Genomic DNA, 19,017 nt, shown 5'->3' with positions numbered 1-19,017 from the left:
CTCATCCTTGTGCTGTATGCTGATCAGAAAATAATACTATATAGTAAGATAGAGCATGCAGTCTATACAGGCAATCCACAGTTCAGCTGCACCTTAAGGAATTTTGAGGTTCTATCAACTTATCCCCACCATGCCCTACCCAGCCCTGTCCTTACAGACTCTGAATTGAAAAATGTATTACAGACTAAGTATTCTTATTTATTTTTATGGGGTATTTTTGTATACTGCTTTGTGTGTTTATGAAGTGTAGAACAGAAATGTCTTACGTAATAGTAACATGATAATCAATACGTAGGTAATAAGAGAGATTACTAATGATCAGTTTAAATCTTGTTGATTCTGATGTGGTCTAAGACCTGGTCTGCATGGGCCAAATATAATGTCAAACCATTTGTTGTGGGAACAAAAAAACAAAACATCACACTTAAATTATTGCAGACTTGCTAAATGTTTTACAGCATAGGTGAAATGAAAATAATAATAAATTATTATAGGAGTCATAAACACGATTCATTGAAAGTTGTGTGATTATTCGAAAGTAATCATTGTAATGGAAACAATTACTGCTCCAGCCCCACCCTACTAAATCAGGAACCACACACATCCTTTCTCTCTCTCAATTCCTATTCTTGAAGTGAATGCGTGTATGTACTTGACCCACCTAGTGTTGTGAGGAACTAGGAGGTGCCAAGCTGCACTCTGACCACTCTGCTGCTGCCGCCAGTGGCTAAAGGTGTGGGGCTATTGAGACACAGTTTGGGAGGGTGATCTGCCTTGGACCCTGGGGCAGCAGCAGCTTCAGAGATATGAAGGAACCTCTTCTGTTGCTGGAATCAGTGTGCTTACACCAGACTTGATGCTCCAAGAGAAGCCTGTGCCAGCTCCAGCCACAGCCCCCCCCCCCCCCCCCCCCCCCCCCCCCCCCCCCCAACCATCAGTCTTCATCTTCCTTAACATAGAACCATAGGTGAGGAAAAAAATTAATTGTTAATTATTTTGAATGAAACCAAATGGTGAATTTATTTTGGGATTCAGAAACTTGGACAGCTCCTTTAAATTCTGAATTAAAACTCCTCTAAAGTCTAAATTAAAACATGTTATGGATTCACCTCCCAGTTGACACTGAAGCCACCAATTGCCACTAAGCTGAACTCTTTAAAAAGGGAGGGAGAAAGGGGAAAAACTATAAGACTAACTGATTTATATTTTTGCATAAGCTTTTGTGGATGTCAATCTACTTCAGATGCACTAAAGAATGAATACAAAGTGAACAGTGAATATAGATGCAGTACAGAGTGAATAGAACTCTGAATATATGTGGGATTGGGGAGATACACACAGCCTAACTCACCAATGCTGCTTTGAAATCACAGTGAAGTAGAACACTGTGCGCATATGCTGTGGAGCAGGGACTGATTATAACTCTCTTACATGATGTATTTTATAGTTGATGAAACAGATGTAGAGCTACTTAACATCAAACATTACTTTTTCATTTGCAGGAATCTGACAATGGGAAAACATACTTTGTGAAGATACATGCACCTTGGGAAGTTCTGACCACATATGCTGAAGTGCTGAACATCAAAATGCCCATCAAGGAAAGTGATATCCCTTGTGCTGTAGAAAACCCCTTTGACTGGTTATTTTGGCCATTTAGGCTACCTGAGATTGTTATGCATCCGGAACCAGACTACTTTACAGCCCCATTTAGCAAGGAAAGGCAGGAACTCTACCTCATTGATGATGAGAATACATTTTTCTCCCCATCTGTCAGGAACAGAATTGTGAGTACTTTTATTTTCTACTACTTCTAACACACATAGACCTAAATTGTGTGGTTAGCCTTGGGTAGGTTAGATTCATTGAACCAATTTGATTTATCTGCTGTGTCTGCCCCATTGGACCATTGGGCCAAAGTAAAAGAGAGAGAGAGAGTGTGTGTGTGTGTGTGTGTGTGTGTGTGTGTGTATTTTGAAGAAGTAGAACCTACACCCAGCATTTTATAAAATAAGTGGAAGGTGGCTTTTATTGGTCAAGACATGCACAGAAAGACATAGCACAACATATATGTTTTCATAATGCAAAGTGCTTGCCTTCACTCAGATATTTTCCCCTTCCCTTCAGTTTTATACAGAAATATTTCAAAATGTTTAACAATCAAAATGTCTTAAATTGGCTGACAGGCCTATTTTTGGAGTGTGAGAGGGAAAGAAAAGAGTTTCATATTCATACATGGCAGTGAAGTATATATTTCAGTTGGCAGGGAAAGTATGAGTTTTAAATAGTCTATTTGAATTTTCTTCCCTCTTAGGTTTTCTATATTTTAACAAGATGTCCCTATGGAACTGAAGAAGGCAAGAAAAAATTTGGCATCAAAAGATTGCTAAATAATGGCACATACACTGCTGCTTATCCTCTTCATGATGTAGGTAACTTAGTCACCCATTCTGTCAATCATTCATTTCCTAAAACTTTCTGGTTTTCCAGAGGAAACTGCACCATCTTGGTTTTTAATGACATGTTACTCTAGCTTGTACCAGATATAACATCCACAATTCTCTATAACTGTAACTGTTGTTGTGGAAGAGGCTTATAACACAAATATGTGAAGGCACATAGATGAGCTAAGGTAGTACTTGTGCATACTGAACATGTGAAAACAGGAAGAGGAGAAATATATTACAGTGCTGTAATATTGAGGTAATAATGTAACAATGTTGGATTAAACTCTAATGTCACAGTGCCCTCTGCTGGCAAACAGAAAGCACTTTGCAGGATCTTTTGCCTGTGTGTGTGTAGGTTGTTGTTGTTGTTGTTGTTGTTGTTGTTCTGTATTAGCACTAGTGATGTAAAATTTCTGAACATTTTGAAGCTGAAGGGACATTTTTCTTCTTTTTTCCAAGAAAAAAAAGCATTATTGGGGAACAATTGAAAAATGTATTACAGACTAAGTATCCTTTATGCAAAATGCTTGGCACCAGAAGTGTTCCATATTTCAGATTTTTTGGATTTTGGAGTACTTGTATTTGCAGTTACAGTTGGCCCTCCACATTTGCAGCGTTGACTTTTGCAGATTTGATTATTTGTGGTCTTGATTAATATATTCTCTCTAGAAAGCTTTTGCTCCTCCATTACAATTCTGCTGGAAGTTGACCATAGAGTTGTGCTGGAGAACCTACAAGTTTCTACAGAAAACACTTCTCTAGCTATTTGTTGGTCATCCAGCATGATTCTATGATCAACCTGTGGCAGATGTTGACCATAGAGTTGCACTGGAGGACCTGGAGATTACTAAAAAGGGGTTCTCTTAGGTAAAAAGAAGAGTGCTTTTTTATTTGTGGTTTTTCCACATTCATGGGGGGTCCTTCACCCCTAACCCCAGAGAATTTGGAGGGATCACTATACATAATAAGACATAATGAGCCTGGAGAGATCAAGTGTGTATTCCTGCCATTTCACAGATCCTCTCATCTCTCTCCAGCCACATTTCTCTCCAGTCTCACAAATACAATACTGGTATACACGATGCTACTTGTGTCATAGATCAAAAAGTTTTGGTTTTTTGAGTACTTCAGATTTCAGAATTCTGAATAAAAGATACTCAGGAACCTCTTTTATAGATTGAAAGTAATTTTTGTTATTTTAAGAATGTAAAATTCCTGTGTTGGAGTTCACTAAGGCAGTTATGAATGTGTAACTACCATAGCTACTTAGTTTCATAGCATCTCCTGGCCTAACCCCACCCCATCCCACCTTGACAGGCATCTATTTCTCTGTTTATCAGAAAGCAGCTGATTTAGATTCCCAATTCCTCTTATGAGCAATCTCCAGTGCGATAGGTGGAAGCAGGGTTCCTGTCACATTGGAGATCATTCTTACAGGGTGATGGTGGTGGTGCTGTCATTCATCTGCTTCCTGATCAACAGAACAGACCCCCCCCCCCCCCAAAAAAAAATCAGTTGCAGTGGCTGCTGCCTGGTAAATGGGGATTGGGAGACTGTCATGGTCCCTATGTATCCCCTAATCTCTTGAAAATATGAGATCGTGAATATGAACCAGTCACAAACACATAATTCTTTAAGTTATACAATTGTAACTGCCATAGGAGTTTATTATACCTGAGCGGAACCACCATGCTCCCATCATCCCAGCGTCATCCATCCATATTGAATTCTGACCACTTTATATAAATCAGACATAATTATCATGTTTGATATAGTAAAAGTACAATTTAGTCAGTATAGAACCACAAATTGAACTTTTAAACATATATACGGGGTTGTGTTTGTTTGCTTTTAGTATAAATAGAGCTATAAGGTCCCAAACTGTAATGAATACAGATTGTAACATTAACATTAATAAAAAAGGCAAAAATATTTTGCCTCCACCAATTCTTTTTAGTGTCAAGTAGACATAATGCACTTATTTCCATAAAATGAACTGAGAAAAGGAAAGAAAGACCAGAATTTGTAGTGATCTGATATTGAACATAGTCTTACATAACAGTCTTCATGTTTCATAGTTTTAGAGATAATTTTGGAGTAGTACATATGTGAAAAGTTTGTGTTAAACATTTTCTTGATCATTCTAAAAGAAAATACAGTCAGCCCTCTGTATTTAAGGATCGTATGTCCATGGATTCAAGCATCTGCAGTTTGAAAATATTTTAAAAAATGTATAAATTCCAAAAAGCAAACTTTGATTTTCCCATTTTATATAAGCCATTGTGTTTAATGGGACTTGAGCATCCACAGATTTTGTTATCCATGGGGGTTCGTGAAACCAAACTCCTGCAAATACCAAGGGCCCACTGTATTCCATAATCCACTTCTCTTTTGCTGCCAGCTCTGTTTTTTTCAGGAAAAAAAAATCAAAAAAATCAAAAAACAACCAAAAAAACCCTGTAATTTTCCTCAACAATTTTTATCCATTTCCCCTTAGATCTTCACATCTCAAATCTGACACACAATTCTTTTTTTAAAAAAAAAACTACATGTAGTACTGTGAATGTACAGATGAATGTTTCCTTCCCCCCTCTGTACAACCTGTTTGATACAAAGAAACATACTGAAATTATTCTGTTATTTTCTTCTCTCATTCTCCCTCCCTCTCTTCCTCTGCCTGCCTGCCTGTCATCTCCTTCTTCCAGGTATTTGGAGCAAACGGATATTGCAGAATGTATATTGCCATTTACTCTTCTGCTTGTTTCTCCTTTTATTTATTTGTTTACTCATACAGTGTCAGTACTGGAGGAAAGCAAATGATCCAAAGTGTGAAAATGAGAGATACACACTTTACAGGGAGTGGGCAAGGTTTCCTCGCTTTTTCAAAGAACAGCCGTTGGATCTTATCAGGTGAGGACTGTTGGCATTTTGATGGTCATGGAGATTGGAAGGGTTTCCACTGCACTATATGTCTAACATTCATTTTAAAAATGATCTATGCAAAAAAGTGCATAGAAGTCTTAATAAAACAGAGGTAGATATGTTGGACCATAACTGGTCCCCGCTCTTCAGGCAAAAGGTAGAGTTTAATGAAAAATATTGCCAAGAGATAAGGTGCTAAATCCATTATTGCACTAGTCATGATAAACTAGTGAGTGATGTATCTCCACCAGTGCAACCAGAATCTCTTCCTCTTACCTTCCCCATAGCCCTCTGTACCACCCAAAGAATCTGGTTGTGATATTTTCCAGCAATTGAGAGCAAATTTTGAGGACTGTTGAGGGAGACAGTAATTTTGTTATTTAGAAATAACAAAACATTCATGTCACTGCTGGATCTCAGCCTTTGATTCCACCATAGGACAAGCATTTATGCTGTCTCTATTTTGCACATACAGTATTATACAATCATGTTAGAGCCAGATTTACTTCACAAGTAATCCAAAATACTGCTTCATCTTCATCAGCAGCATTTATTAAACAACAAGGTATAAAACTGCTTTGATTTAATGTGTCCCTTTTATCTGGTGTTTAGCTGTGACAACTGCTTGTTGGATTTTGGACTGAAACACACTTCAGAAATAATCCAGTTTGAGTTCACTTTAACTGCCCTGGCTCAATGCTAGGGAATTCTGGAAACTGTAGTTTTATGAGGCAGCTAGCCTTCTCTGCCAGAGAGCTCTGATGCCACAACATACTACTGTGCACAGGATTCCCTAGTGCTGAACCAGGGCAGTTAACATAGTCTCAAACTGGATTAATTCTGAAGTGTGTTTTGGACCATTGTTTAATGCCATACAGTCTCAATATTGTTCAGCTCATTCTGAGGTCATTCTTTCACTAAAGGTGGTGTAATTTTGCCATTGCTTGACTGTAATTCCGGTGAGGAGAGAAAAAAACGGGTTGAGTGATGGAGAAGGAGAATCTTATATGACTGGGAGACATGTGAATGGAAACTAGATATGCTCTTAAAGTAATTATAGAACAAATATTTGCTTCAGTCACTTTGTAATGTTGGTTCCCTAGTTATACAGTTATACCTCAGAGTACGTCAAAATAATAATAATAATAATAATAATAATAATAATAATAATAATAATATTTAAAACCATTTTAACTGTTATGGCTCTATCTACAGAATCCTGGGATTTATAGTTTCTTGAGGCATCATCAGTCATTGACAGAGAAGGCTAAATACCTTATAAAACTACAGATCCATAGAATTCCATAGGATGGAGATACAGCACTTAAAGTAGTATCAAACTTCATTATTTCTACAGTGCAGATGCACACGTAGGCCCAGTACAAACAAGTGCTTTATGACACCCTGGGGCCAAAACTAGGGTTTGGAAGAGCAGAATGACCGCACACTTCCAAATCCTAGTACATAATGACAACACCATCATGGCAGCCTCCTGTCCACATAGGGGCTGCCATCATGATGCAAGCATGGCACAGCGCCCGCACATCATGGCACTGCGTTTGTGTCATCGACATGTGACAGTACACCAATGGCGCATTCATAGTATCTGCCACATGCACCAAAAAGAACCTGCTTTTAGTGGTTTCTTTTTGGTGTGGGGGGAGGCTGCATGGTTTGGCTGCTGCAGCCTCCCTCAGGAGCAAAAATGGGTGCCTCCAGCCCTCCCTTTTGGGGTGGTCTGTTGAAGATGTGTTCCTTCTTTAATAAATACTTTGGTACTAGAGGTAGAAATAACATGGAAATAATAGTGATGGTTCCTACATCACAAAAATGTAAAGCACTTCAACATATTTCAACAAACCTTTTATTTAAAGCTGACATGTATGCATATGTGAAATGAAGCAACCAGGTCAGGTATAACTCGCATTAGAAAACAAAAACATTTTGAACCTTCTAGAGACCATTTATTGATTGATTGATTGATTGATTTCATTTTTATGCTGCCTTTCTCCCAGCTAGATAGAAGACAAGAAAAAAAGGGGGGAGCCCAAATTCCTATAAAAAGTTTTTGTAAAACAGAACTTCTTTGTCAGAGTCCTTGTTAATGGAGCTTTGCCTGCAATTAGGATTTTATTACTGTAAACATACTAGCATTCCCTTAATGTTTGCCTGGTAGCTTCAAATGTAAATATTACCACTTATCTTTATTTACAGTTAACCTTTCCACATTCTTTTTAGAGAATGCTCACTACCTCTTGTGTTTCCTTATCTCACTACTTGATTTTCCTGCAGGAAGTATTATGGAGAGAGAATCGGAATCTATTTTGCATGGCTGGGTTTCTACACTGAAATGCTCTTCTTTGCAGCTGTTGTTGGTTTAATTTGTTTTCTCTATGGTGCCTTTACAATGAATGAAAATATGAGCAGGTAAGCGTAACTGACAAGTCAATTTATGATTAGCGTCTAATGAAAGCTGCCCTCTCCTCTCCATTGTTTGCTCTTTGGGGTCTGTTTTCATTTTTTCCAATTATTTTTCCAGTAGCTTTTCACACTGTGAAGTTACTGCTGATTCTGTGAGCTGCTTTGGGAACATGTTAGTCAAACATATAATACAGTTGCTGAACTATTTATTATATCTTGAGCATAACACTGCTTATAATTCTTCATAGAAAGAGGAATGGTTCATTTCATATTCCTGTATTTGTATGAAAGCACTTTTCATCTGCAATCCTGTCTAATTAAATGTAAGATTTAATTTTTGTCCTTTACAGCCAAGAAATCTGTGACTCCAGTATTGGAGGAGAAATTATCATGTGCCCATTATGTGATAAAAAATGTGACTACTGGAGGCTTAATTCTACATGTGAGTCTTCAGAGGTCAGTACTTTATTAAATGGTAAAGCTTTTTTAAAAAGATACTCATTTTTTCTAGTACTGCTTTTTTCAAACAATTGTTTGTGTTTCTTTTTCAGTACTCCCATTTGTTTGACAATGTGGCAACCCTCTTTTTTGCAATTTTTATGGGTATCTGGGGTAAGTATATTTGTCTTTCTGCTGAACAAAAGACCTTTGCATTTTAAGAAGAGCAACTCTAAATCCAAACCTTTGTAGTCAGTCATTAACAAATAAGACCTATTCACTTGCTCACAAAAATCAGTTAACAACAATATGCAGAGAACCTCCACATGATTTATAGGTGATGCAAGCCTTGTCTATAGTCACATTCTGGCCAAATATATATCTAAACAACAATTCAGAGGTTAGATCCAAAGGAAGTTTGTCAAGTTTTAGCATTGCTGGCAACAATGAAGCCATTTAGTAATGATTAACTTAGGGGCAACACAGACTGGCATAATATGCCGACTTGGTGTATGGTAGCATGGCGTTTTGATGATGCATGCCCTGATGCCACTTCCAAGCTGGTGTCATGCCCGCCGCCCAACCACACAGTGGGCAGCATTGTGGCACTCTAGCGGTGCAGCAATTATCTTTGAAGATATTCATGATTTTTGAACTATTTTTACACAGATAACAATGGCTGGTATCTTTTTAAGATGTTATAAAGGTGTAAGCTAGGCTTACAAACTCATAACTTTGCTATGGCCATGGCGCCATTGCTATGTCTGCTTATGACACACAAACCTATCCATGTTAAACTCTAGGCAGCCATACTAAGGGATGCTGGCAAGTGGGTCACTGAAAGATCATGCATCCAGCCCATCTCACTAGAAATCTGGGCTAGTTGTCAGGAAAGGTCTAGACACATCATCCTTCAGTATCCTACTTGCCAGGGCCACAAATTCAGTCCCTCGGTATTGCTGCCTGGATTTACAGTGGATTTTGGTGATTTGAATTGGGAAACAGAGCATAGCCACCACATTGTAACTATGGCCCAAGACAGACGAGTGGGGCGCGCCATCCTCGGGCCAGTTTTAGGGTTCTGGAGCATGCAGCATCTGCATGTATGGTGCCGTACATATGTGGTGCGCATGTACAACACAAGCGTGGCGCCACATTCACACCTCCAGGCGCCATGCTTGCATCATGGTCACATCACAGTGTGCCAATGGTGCACCGATGACATCGTCCCCATGTGCCAAAAAGCACCCATTTTTTTCTGGGTTTGTTTTGGTCCAGAGGGACCCCGCACAGTTTGGCTGCTGCGGCGTCTCTCTGGAGGGAAACTTGGTGCCTCCAGCCATCCCTTTGGGGCGGCCTGGAGAGCCCCTATGTGTCCAATGCAGGATCTCAGCCAGTGTGTTTTCTCAAATTTTGTTCAAAAAAGGTTTTGCCACCAAATTAAAAAAAATATATATCAAAAAAGAAAAAAAATCTTAGTAAGTAGACCATTGTATGTAATGTATCCTTTACCTCCCTAGTCACCTTATTATTAAGCATAGGTGATCCCAAGGTACAATCCTCAGTGTTGAAAAATAAGCAAACATCTGAACAAACCTCTGTCTCATGTCCCAAAATTGCAGATAAATTCCACACTTCAATTCTGAGTGAGGAAATTAATAATGGCCTCTTCAGAAGGAACTGAGATCCACTTTAGTATTTTATTTTAAAACTGTATAAATACCTAATTGATGCACACTGTATAAATACCTAGTTGATCACAAAGAAAGTACAGTATATTTAGTAGTGTGTATGTTTTGTACTTACCTACTGCGTATCCCATACCCTTGTTAGTTCTCATTTTATTTAATACTCTCTAATTGCAGTTACCCTTTTTTTGGAGTTCTGGAAGCGGCGTCAAGCTCGACTTGAATATGAATGGGATTTAGTTGATTTTGAGGAAGAACAGCAGCAGCTACAATTAAGGCCAGAGTATGAAGCAAAATGTACCCAGAAGAGAAAGAATCCAGTAACTCAGGTAATTGGGGCAGGAATTATCGGAATATTGAAATACAAACACCTGTTAGAGGTTGAGGGATACATTAAATTCAGCTACACATTAGAAAATTTTTAACAGTTGGTCCTGCATCTTAGTATGAAAGCTCTTTACTCTTTAGGATGGAATTGTGCCAAAACATTACAGACTGTCTTGATTCACCTGTGTCATTAGACGATACAGCTGTACAAATGTTCAAGAGTGAGATACAACTCTACAGAGTTTGAAAGATTACTTTTTTGGGCAGAAACACCCAGAATTTCCCTATTCACCATGGCTATACTACCTGGGGGATTCTGAGAGTTAACCATCCAGAAAAATAATTTCTGCAATTCAGGCATTAATACCTAACATATAGGATTCCAATTACTGTACATCTGTAGTCAAATATTGTATTCCATTGATGAAAGGTAGGCATCCAAATGAAAAATCTGGTTGTCTTTGAGGATTTGTCTGTAAGATACTTGCCCAGAATTCAAAATGACTTTGGCCTGGAACAGACAGGCCCTTTGGCATGTCCTGTTGACATGCTAGGGTTGCCTCAGGGCACCATTTCAAGACACCCCGCAACCCTAGCATGTGACGAGGGCATCAAAATGGTGGCGCCTTGTATACACAGGCATCGCTATTGTTACGCAAGTGCCGCACAGCATCCACACAGTGCCGCCACCGCAGTGTAGAAAGAACCCGCTTTTTGCAGGTTCTTTTTCTGCCAGCAGGAAGCCTCGCTGTTTGACGGCTGAGGCTTCCCTCCGGTGGAAAACCAGGCGCCAGCAGGCTGCCTTTTTTGGGCAGTCTGTACCCCGCCTTTAATAGATTAAATGCTGGGGCAAAACTAACAAAATGAACTTCAACAGGAAGAAATATATTTTAGGCAGAAAACAAATGAAATGCATAGATATAGGATAGGAGGACACCTGGCTTAACAAGACTCCCTGTGAAAGGGATCTAGGAGTCCTAATAGATTACAAGTTGAACATGAGTCAGAAGTGTGATGTAGCAGCTAAAAAGGTCAATGCAATTCTAGGCTGCATCAATAAATGTGTCTTTATCAAGGGAAGTAATAGTGCCATTCTACTTGGTTATTCAGGGCTCACCTGGACTACTGTGTCCAATTCTGGGCAACCCTCAATGAGATTGGGCAATAAGCAAAGCAAAGGCCACATTTAGATAAGCCAATATATTTGTGTGTGTGCGCACGCACACACGTAAGCATTCAAGTTGCCTTTTGACTTATGATGACTACATGAATTTTAGAGGATTTTCTTAGAAACGAATGCTCAGAGGTGGTTTTGCCAGCTCCTTCTTATGGAATACAGTCAGCCTTCCATATTCATGGCCTTGAGACTCACAATTTCAATTATTTGTGAGATCAAGGCTGATGATGCAGGCATTCTTCCTCCCTTTCCCTGCCTGACCTCTCCTTGGGCAGCCAGGGAGAGATCAGGGAGGTGAAGGCAGGAGGTGCCTTGGCTCCCCAAAGACTCTTCTCCTCCCCAATCCTCTCCTTAGGTAACCCAAGGACAGGATCAGGGAGGAGAAGGGTCTTGGAGGGGCCAAAGCACCTTTTGCCTTCTCTTCCCTGATCCTTTCCTTGGGATGACCAGATCGGGGAGGAGAAGGGTTTCGGAGGGGTGAAGACACCTCTTGCCTTGTCTTCCCCATCCTCTCCTTGAGTGCCCATGGAGAGGATTGGGTAGGAGAAGGGGCAGGGAGCCAATTAAAGGGACAGGAGGGTGGGGGGGAAAGGAGCACACCCCTACTCCTCTTCCCCCACTCACCCTTCCCTTTAACTGGCTTCTGAGTGGAGGATGGAGTTATTCATGATTTTTCCATATTCACAGTGGTCTCGTTCCCCTAACCCCACCCCACCCCGAATATGAAGGGAGGACTGTATAGCCTATAGCAACTGGAATTCATTGGTGGTCTCCCATCCAAGCAAGTACTAAGCAGGGCTGACCCTGCTTAGCTTGCAAAATCAGATGGGATCTGGTACCTTTAGAATATGTACACATCTTTTATTTGCACATACAACTCTTCCTTCCATCCCCCACAGCATATGCAGAAACAAAATTTAGAAATCTCTAGTTAACCGAAATATCCAGTTTTATTTGGCAATAGCAACTGAGTTTTAAATTAGTTTAGGTTCTTGGGTTGCTCCATAGCTAGAATTATAGTTTCTGGTTTGAACAAGAGACTGTATTACAGTCAGTTGGGAGTCTTCTTGATTTGTATATGTGCACTGTGAAAGGAGGAGCAAAGAAGAAATGTATCTATCCAAAACAATTATGCATATCTTTGGTTTTCACGAGTCCAATGTAGCACTTATGTTGGGTGATTGTTAATAAAACATTCTGCATTTCTTTAATTTTTCCTTTTTAAACTATCTGGTCTACCATTTTAGGAACTAGAATTGGTTAAAAGGAAGAGCTTACATGACTATGGGAAACTAAGCTTGTTGTATTTTGGAGTATTATTTTGGGTAAGACAGGTCTACAAGATCTCTGCAGCTTTGAGTGGCAACTAATGAACTGAGACATTTCTTCAAGTGGGAAAGCAAAAAACATTTTTTTTAAAAAAAATTGATAACTTGGAAGATAATAGTGAATGAAAAAAGTGTGTTTGATTAGAAGTTATGAAAACTGAAAAAGAAAAAAGCTGCATTCAATTCCAGCATCTCCCTTCACTTTGCAAAACTGGAAAGGAAGAAAACAAATTAGCCCTCTTTATCTTCCTTTTCAATGGGCAGATGTTCTTGATTTTCACCTTTCTATCCATGTATATTGTCCACAGGGTTGTCATGAGTCAGAGTCTACTTGAGGGCAGCTAACAACAACAATATTGTTCATTGAGACATCCATTCCTATCTTTCCCCCATAAGAGGAAATGTGCTGCAAATACCCTCTTTAAAGGGTATTAGAGTGGTTTTCTTGGGGTGTGTTTGCTTTCTCACAATGGTTAAGGTTGCTTTCTGCAGTGCTCAGTATAAGATGGGTGGTTACATGTGCTATGCTTGCTTGACTGTTTCAGGAGCTGGAGCCTTATTTGCCCCTAACTAGTCAGGCTGTGCGGTTCTGCATCTCAGGAACTACAGTGTTGTTCTGGGTGAGCATCCTTTTGAATCATCACTTTAGCACATACTTAACCATTTTAAGCTTGACTTTGCTTTGCACCTCTTTTTTTTGGGTGTGTTGCTTGCTATAAGGGCTGTGGACTTAATTTTTTTTTTTTACTGTTCTCCTGCTATCACTCAAGGCACACATTGAGTCATATAATTTAGGAGATAATTCTTCAGAAATTGTAAACTGGAGGCTAAATTTCCCAGAACGTTTTCAGTTGCCTGAAAGCACTATTATAAAATTTACTATCATAAGCATTTGTCATTTAACTTGAGACCAAATCTCTTTACCTTAACGGTCTGGAAGAATTGAATCATGGATTATATCAATTCAGTATAGACAGTTGAACTTTCCAATATGTAGTTGTACCCATGTACATCTTCAATTTCAAGACAAGGAAAGGAAAGTGCTCTAGCGTTTGGAAAATTGAGACAGAACACAGTGTTTATAATCTACATAAGGAATGTCCAGCTCCTCTAGTTGTAACAGACTACTGATGCATTTTGAGATTTCATTCCTCTTGTGTGGCTTGCATGAATTTGCATGGTGTACTTGTAGTCATTCTAAATATTCAGAATAAATCAGAGTTACAGCTCTGTTGAAACTATCACTTTAGACATGAAAGTGGGTGCAAAAAAAGAAGTTCAGTTATTTTAGAAAATTAGAACATTGTGGGAAAGAACCTAACTTAGTGTTCTGACTGATTTGCTATTGTTCTATTGGAAAGAAGGATATGTGCAATACAGGAGTATTTAAATATACAGTTCTTCTCCTGCTTACAGTCTGAAGTGATACCATCACTGATGGGATCATATTATACTATTATTAATGATATGTAGTTTGGATCTTTGGGTCTTGCCTACTCCAAAGGGGTAAAATGATATGATATCAGTGTCCTGTGAATTACCAGTGGTTGAATGATATGATATCAGTGTTCTTACATCTCTGTGGTTTCTCTCAGATCTCTTTGATCATAGCAAGTATGATCGCTGTGATAGTCTACCGCCTTGCTGTTTATGCTGCTTTTGCTAGCATAATGGAGAACACTCAAACTCTGCAACCCATCCGAGGTTTATTGACACCACAGCTAGCCACTTCAGTCACTGCATCATTACTGAATTTTGTCATCATTATGATTCTGAATTTCATATATGAGAGGATAGCCATCTGGATCACAGATATGGGTAGGTATGTTGCATGAAGTCTGAAAGGACAGATATATACTCCACACACACACACACACACACACACACACACACTAATGGTGACTCATTTGGCACCTGGAAACAGAATCAGGTGTAGGTTGGTAGCTAGCATCCCTGAGAAAGAGCTTTGGAGGTCTTCCTCTATATCATGTGGCTTTGGTCCTAAATTGTCCACAGCTTCCATTCCAACTCTATAATCTTAAAATAAGAGTTTGGGCATACATTATTGCAGTGGATTAACTGTGCTTATACCATCTTACCAGTTTTATCACAGGAGAAAATGAAGAGAGAACTCAAACAAGATCCATTTCTTCTCATCCACTGATTACAGAATCCATAATTTACCATTTTTAGTCTAATTGTGACAGAGAGAGAGAGAGAGAAATGTGAGACAGGTAGACAAACAGAGAATAGGTCTTTCATGAGTTTCCTTTCCAGATGTAACATTGTGGACATGTGTCAACCACCTCTGTAAGAATTTACTAAAGCTCTGTTAATCTTGTAAATTATAAAATGGCATGCTACACTGTATTATAATATTCTTTCTTGAGAGAGGGAGTTATTTTTCATGCATATCCTTTATATGCAAGTAACAGGAACAATATACATCCCCATCCACAAAAAAGGAGACTATGTAGAATCAATCATAGCATTAATCTCGCACTCAACCAAAATTATGCTCAAAATTGTGCAACATAGATTCCAATCATACATGGACAGAGAAATTCTAGATTTGCAAACAGAATTTAGGAAAGGAAGAGGCACTACAGACCACAGTGCTAACATACAATGGCCAAAGGAGTGTACCAAAGAATTCCAGAAAAAACTCAGCATGTGCTTTATAAACTACAATGCGTCCTTGGTATATGCGGGGGATCCGTTCCGCCCCCCCCCCCCGCGTATACCAAAATCCGTGTATGCTCAAGTCCCGTTGTTCCCAATGGCGGCGCGCATGCACGCGCGCCGCCATTGGGAACAACTTCCCTCCCTCGCCTTTCCTCCCCCCAACTCTTTCCTTTCCTCCCTCCCTCCTTACTTACCTTTTCGTCGCCGGTGCCACGTCGCTGCTGCCGCCGCCTCAGCCAGAGCCGGGGGGAAGGCCGGATGGGGGTTTTGGAGGCCAAGAAGCCTCCAGCCTGCCACCCGGCCCGTCTGCGGCGGCGGCGGAAGCAGCGGAGCACCAGCACCAGAGGCCTCTTCGGCCCCCACTCCGCCGCCGCTGCCGCTGCCACCAGCACCTCGCAAGGGCGGGGGTGTGGCTGGAGGCCTCTTGCCTCCAGTGTGCCACTCGGCCCCTGCATCGAGGTGCAGGCGCCGGGCAGGAGAGGGGCCAAAGAGGCCCCAGGCGGCCTCGGCCCCTCCTCCGCGGCGCCGCCACCGCTGCCAGGAGAAAGGCCGGGTGCTGCCCTGGAGGACTCCAGGAACAGCACCCGAAAACACACCCACAGCCTCTCCCCCGGCAGCGATGGCGGCGGAGAGGGGGCCTCTGGCGCTGGTCCTCCAGCACCAGAGGCCTCCCCTCTGCGGCTACAGCCAGGGTAAAGGCCTGGTGCTGCTCCTGGAGTCCTCCAGGAACAGCACCCGGCCTTTCTCCTGGCAGCGGTGGCGGCGCCGCGGAGAGGAGGAGGAGGAGGCCGAGTGCCTGGGGCCTCTTTGGCCCCCTATCCGCCACCGGCGCCTGCACCTCGATGCAGGGGCCGAGTGGCGCACTGGAGGCCAGGAGGCCTCCAGCCCACCACCCGGCCCTTGCACAGAGGTGCTGGTGGTGGCGGCGGAGTGGGGGCCGAAGAGGCCTCTGGTGCTGGTGCTCTGCTGCCACCGCCGCCGCCGACACAGAAGGGCCGGGTGGCAGGCTGGAGGCTTCTTGGCCTCCAAAACCCCCACCCGGCCTTCCCCCCGGCTGTGGCTGAGGTGGCGGCGGCAGCAGCAACGCAGCACCGGCGACGAAAAAGTAAGGATGGAGGGAAGGAGGGAGGGAAGGAAAGAGTTGGGGGGAGGAGAGGGGAGGGAGGGAAGTTGTCCCCAGTGGCGGCGCGCGTGCATGCGCGCCGCCATTGGGGACAACCTCCGGATTTGCCATGCGCGTATGCTCAAATCTGCGCATGGCAGATCCGCATACAAGGAGGACCGACTGTATAGTAAAGCATTTGAATGCATAGATCATGAAAAACTATGGAAGGCTCTTAAAGTAATGGGAGTGCCACTACATATGATAGTCTTGACGAGAAATGTCTACTTAGGACAAGAGAATACTGAACAGAACATGGAGAAACAAACTGGTTCCCAATTGATAAAGGGGATCAGGTAAGGTTGCATTGTATCACCCTACTTACTCAATTTCTATGCAGAAAATACCATACAAAGATCAGGCTTAGATTAAGGAGAAAGAGTGAAGATAGGAGGAAGGAATATCAGCAATCTAAGATATGTGGATGACACCATACTAATAACAGAAAACATCACAGACTTGGAACAGTTATTAATGAAGGTCCAAGAAGAACGTGGAAGGATAGGCTCACTGCTGAACAAAAAGGAAACAAAAATAATGACCACATAGGATCTACATAAATTCAACCTAGACAATGAAAAAATCAAACAGTAAAAGAGTTCCCCTACCTTGAATCAAACATTGATCAGAACGGTAACTGAAGTCAAGAGATAAGGAGGGCGGGGGGACTAGAAATGGGAAGGGCAGTGTTGTAAGAACTAGACAAGATCCTAAGATAATGAAAACCTTCAGAATAATTCTGAAATAAATCCTTTCTACTATAAGATGATCTCCAGTTAAAATCAGCAAAATTATATTTTGCTTTCATTTTATAAAAATAAGCTGCTGGCAGTTGCATTCTGTTGTAGATGTGTTACTTGGTACCTTCTGCTGGTAAGAATGTCATTCACAGTCTCACAGTGTTATACAGAAATAGCTTTCTCTCACAAGACTACTACTACTATTTTTTTATGTTTTAAAAAACTCATAAAAAACAGTTACCTCACTGGTGGCTTGCTGAGCTTGTCAGTGGTGCAAAATGTACGAAATCTCTGTTTGTTTGTTTTTGAATTTGCAGAAATCCCAAGAACTCACCTTGAATATGAGAACAGACTCACTATGAAGATGTTCTTGTTTCAGTTTGTCAACTATTACTCTTCATGTTTCTATGTGGCTTTCTTCAAAGGGAAGTTTGTGGGGTATCCTGGTCTTTACACATATATGTTTAACCAGTGGAGAAACGAAGAGGTGTGTAATCATTTTTCAACTGAAGCAATCATCCAGAATTTCATCATTATAGTACAGAAATCCAACATCATGTTATCAATTAAAATGCACTTCAGTTTTTTGTGGGTTTTCGGGCTATGTGGCCATGTTCCATAAGAGTTTATTCCTGATGTTTTGTCAGCATCTGTGGCTGGCCTTTCAGGATGCCAGCCAAGATGTGGCCAAACGTCAGGATAAACTTATGAGAACATGGCCACATAGCCCGAAAAACCCACAAAAAAACTATGGATGCAGGCCGGTGAAAGCCTTTGACTTCACATTAAAGCACTTGTTTTTCAGGTGCTGGTGGTGGGGAGTTTGCATTTTCTCTATGACGCTGGCAATAGTGTGTGTGTATTTACAAAGTGGAAATACACAACTGAAGATTTCCTTTGAAGCTTACTTCTGGCTATCTGAAAATGTGGTTGCCCTTCCTGTGTGCATCAAAGTAAGCTGTTGAGTTTTTCAAAACATAAGGCCCAAACAGACAGGCCAAAATAAAGCTGCTTTGGGTCACTTTGGAGGTATCCTAAGAGGCCGGAAGCTGCACCAAAGCCATGCTCCAGTCCTAAGGACTGGAGCACGGCTTTGGCACAGCTTCTGATCTCTTAAGATACGTGTGTCATTTAAACAGCATACCTCCAAAGTGACCTGAAGTAGCTTTATTTTGGCCTGTCTGTTTGGGTCCATAGAATCAAATAGTAATATTCTGCTGTTCTCAGTAGCCTAGTCTCTAACTTGAGCACTGAGGAATTTGACTAGTTTTTCATTTCCAAGTAATAAATGTGTACTATAATTCATTACCAGATTTTATGGTTCTATGTCATTGGTTAAGCTGTCTTAGTGACAAAAGAACCAGCAAAATGGCATCTGGGATGAAAAACTAGGAGACAGAATTGACAAGGAACAGTCATCCAGGGCCAGAAAACAGAGATACAGAATTACCTGTCAATTTTAATTCATCAGCCAAATGCTAGGCTACTAGCTTCTGTTATTTGGAACAGGTACATAGTATATGTTAGTGACATAATTTTACACACACATACACTGACAAGTTTGTGTTACCTTGATTTTCCTGGATACAAGAGGCCCCGTTCATGTGTGTTCCTGGTATTATCAATACAGCCAGAAATTTTTTTCCTCACTTTTTGTGCTTGCAGACCTGTCCAGTTTAGAT

The 19,017-nt window shown here is 41.0% G+C and overlaps 1 protein-coding gene across 5 annotated transcripts in view; it reads left to right on the top strand.

Annotated features, from left to right (window-relative positions):
* The window catches only part of ANO5 (anoctamin 5), an 80,065-nt gene that overhangs the window by 45,821 nt on the left and 15,227 nt on the right, over positions 1-19,017 (top strand). For 4 of the 5 annotated variants that reach the window (XM_042440326.1, XM_042440320.1, XM_042440312.1 and 1 more), the window contains 10 exons: positions 1,503-1,787; positions 2,315-2,428; positions 5,242-5,357; positions 7,662-7,796; positions 8,141-8,246; positions 8,342-8,402; positions 10,094-10,245; positions 12,668-12,745; positions 14,344-14,566; positions 17,653-17,822. In XM_042440326.1, the coding sequence (XP_042296260.1) occupies positions 1,503-1,787; positions 2,315-2,428; positions 5,242-5,357; positions 7,662-7,796; positions 8,141-8,246; positions 8,342-8,402; positions 10,094-10,245; positions 12,668-12,745; positions 14,344-14,566; positions 17,653-17,822 (1,440 nt within the window). Of the gene's footprint in view, positions 1-1,502; positions 1,788-2,314; positions 2,429-5,241; positions 5,358-7,661; positions 7,797-8,140; positions 8,247-8,341; positions 8,403-10,093; positions 10,246-12,667; positions 12,746-13,293; positions 13,369-14,343; positions 14,567-17,652; positions 17,823-19,017 lie in introns of all 5 variants that reach the window. The other variant, XM_042440303.1, reaches the window with a different exon arrangement.

Source organism: Sceloporus undulatus, chromosome 1 (genome assembly GCF_019175285.1).
Source record: "Sceloporus undulatus isolate JIND9_A2432 ecotype Alabama chromosome 1, SceUnd_v1.1, whole genome shotgun sequence".
Lineage (NCBI taxonomy): Eukaryota > Metazoa > Chordata > Lepidosauria > Squamata > Phrynosomatidae > Sceloporus > Sceloporus undulatus.
Note: the sequence above shows the minus strand (reverse complement) of the source record. Positions and strands in the feature narration are given on the sequence as shown.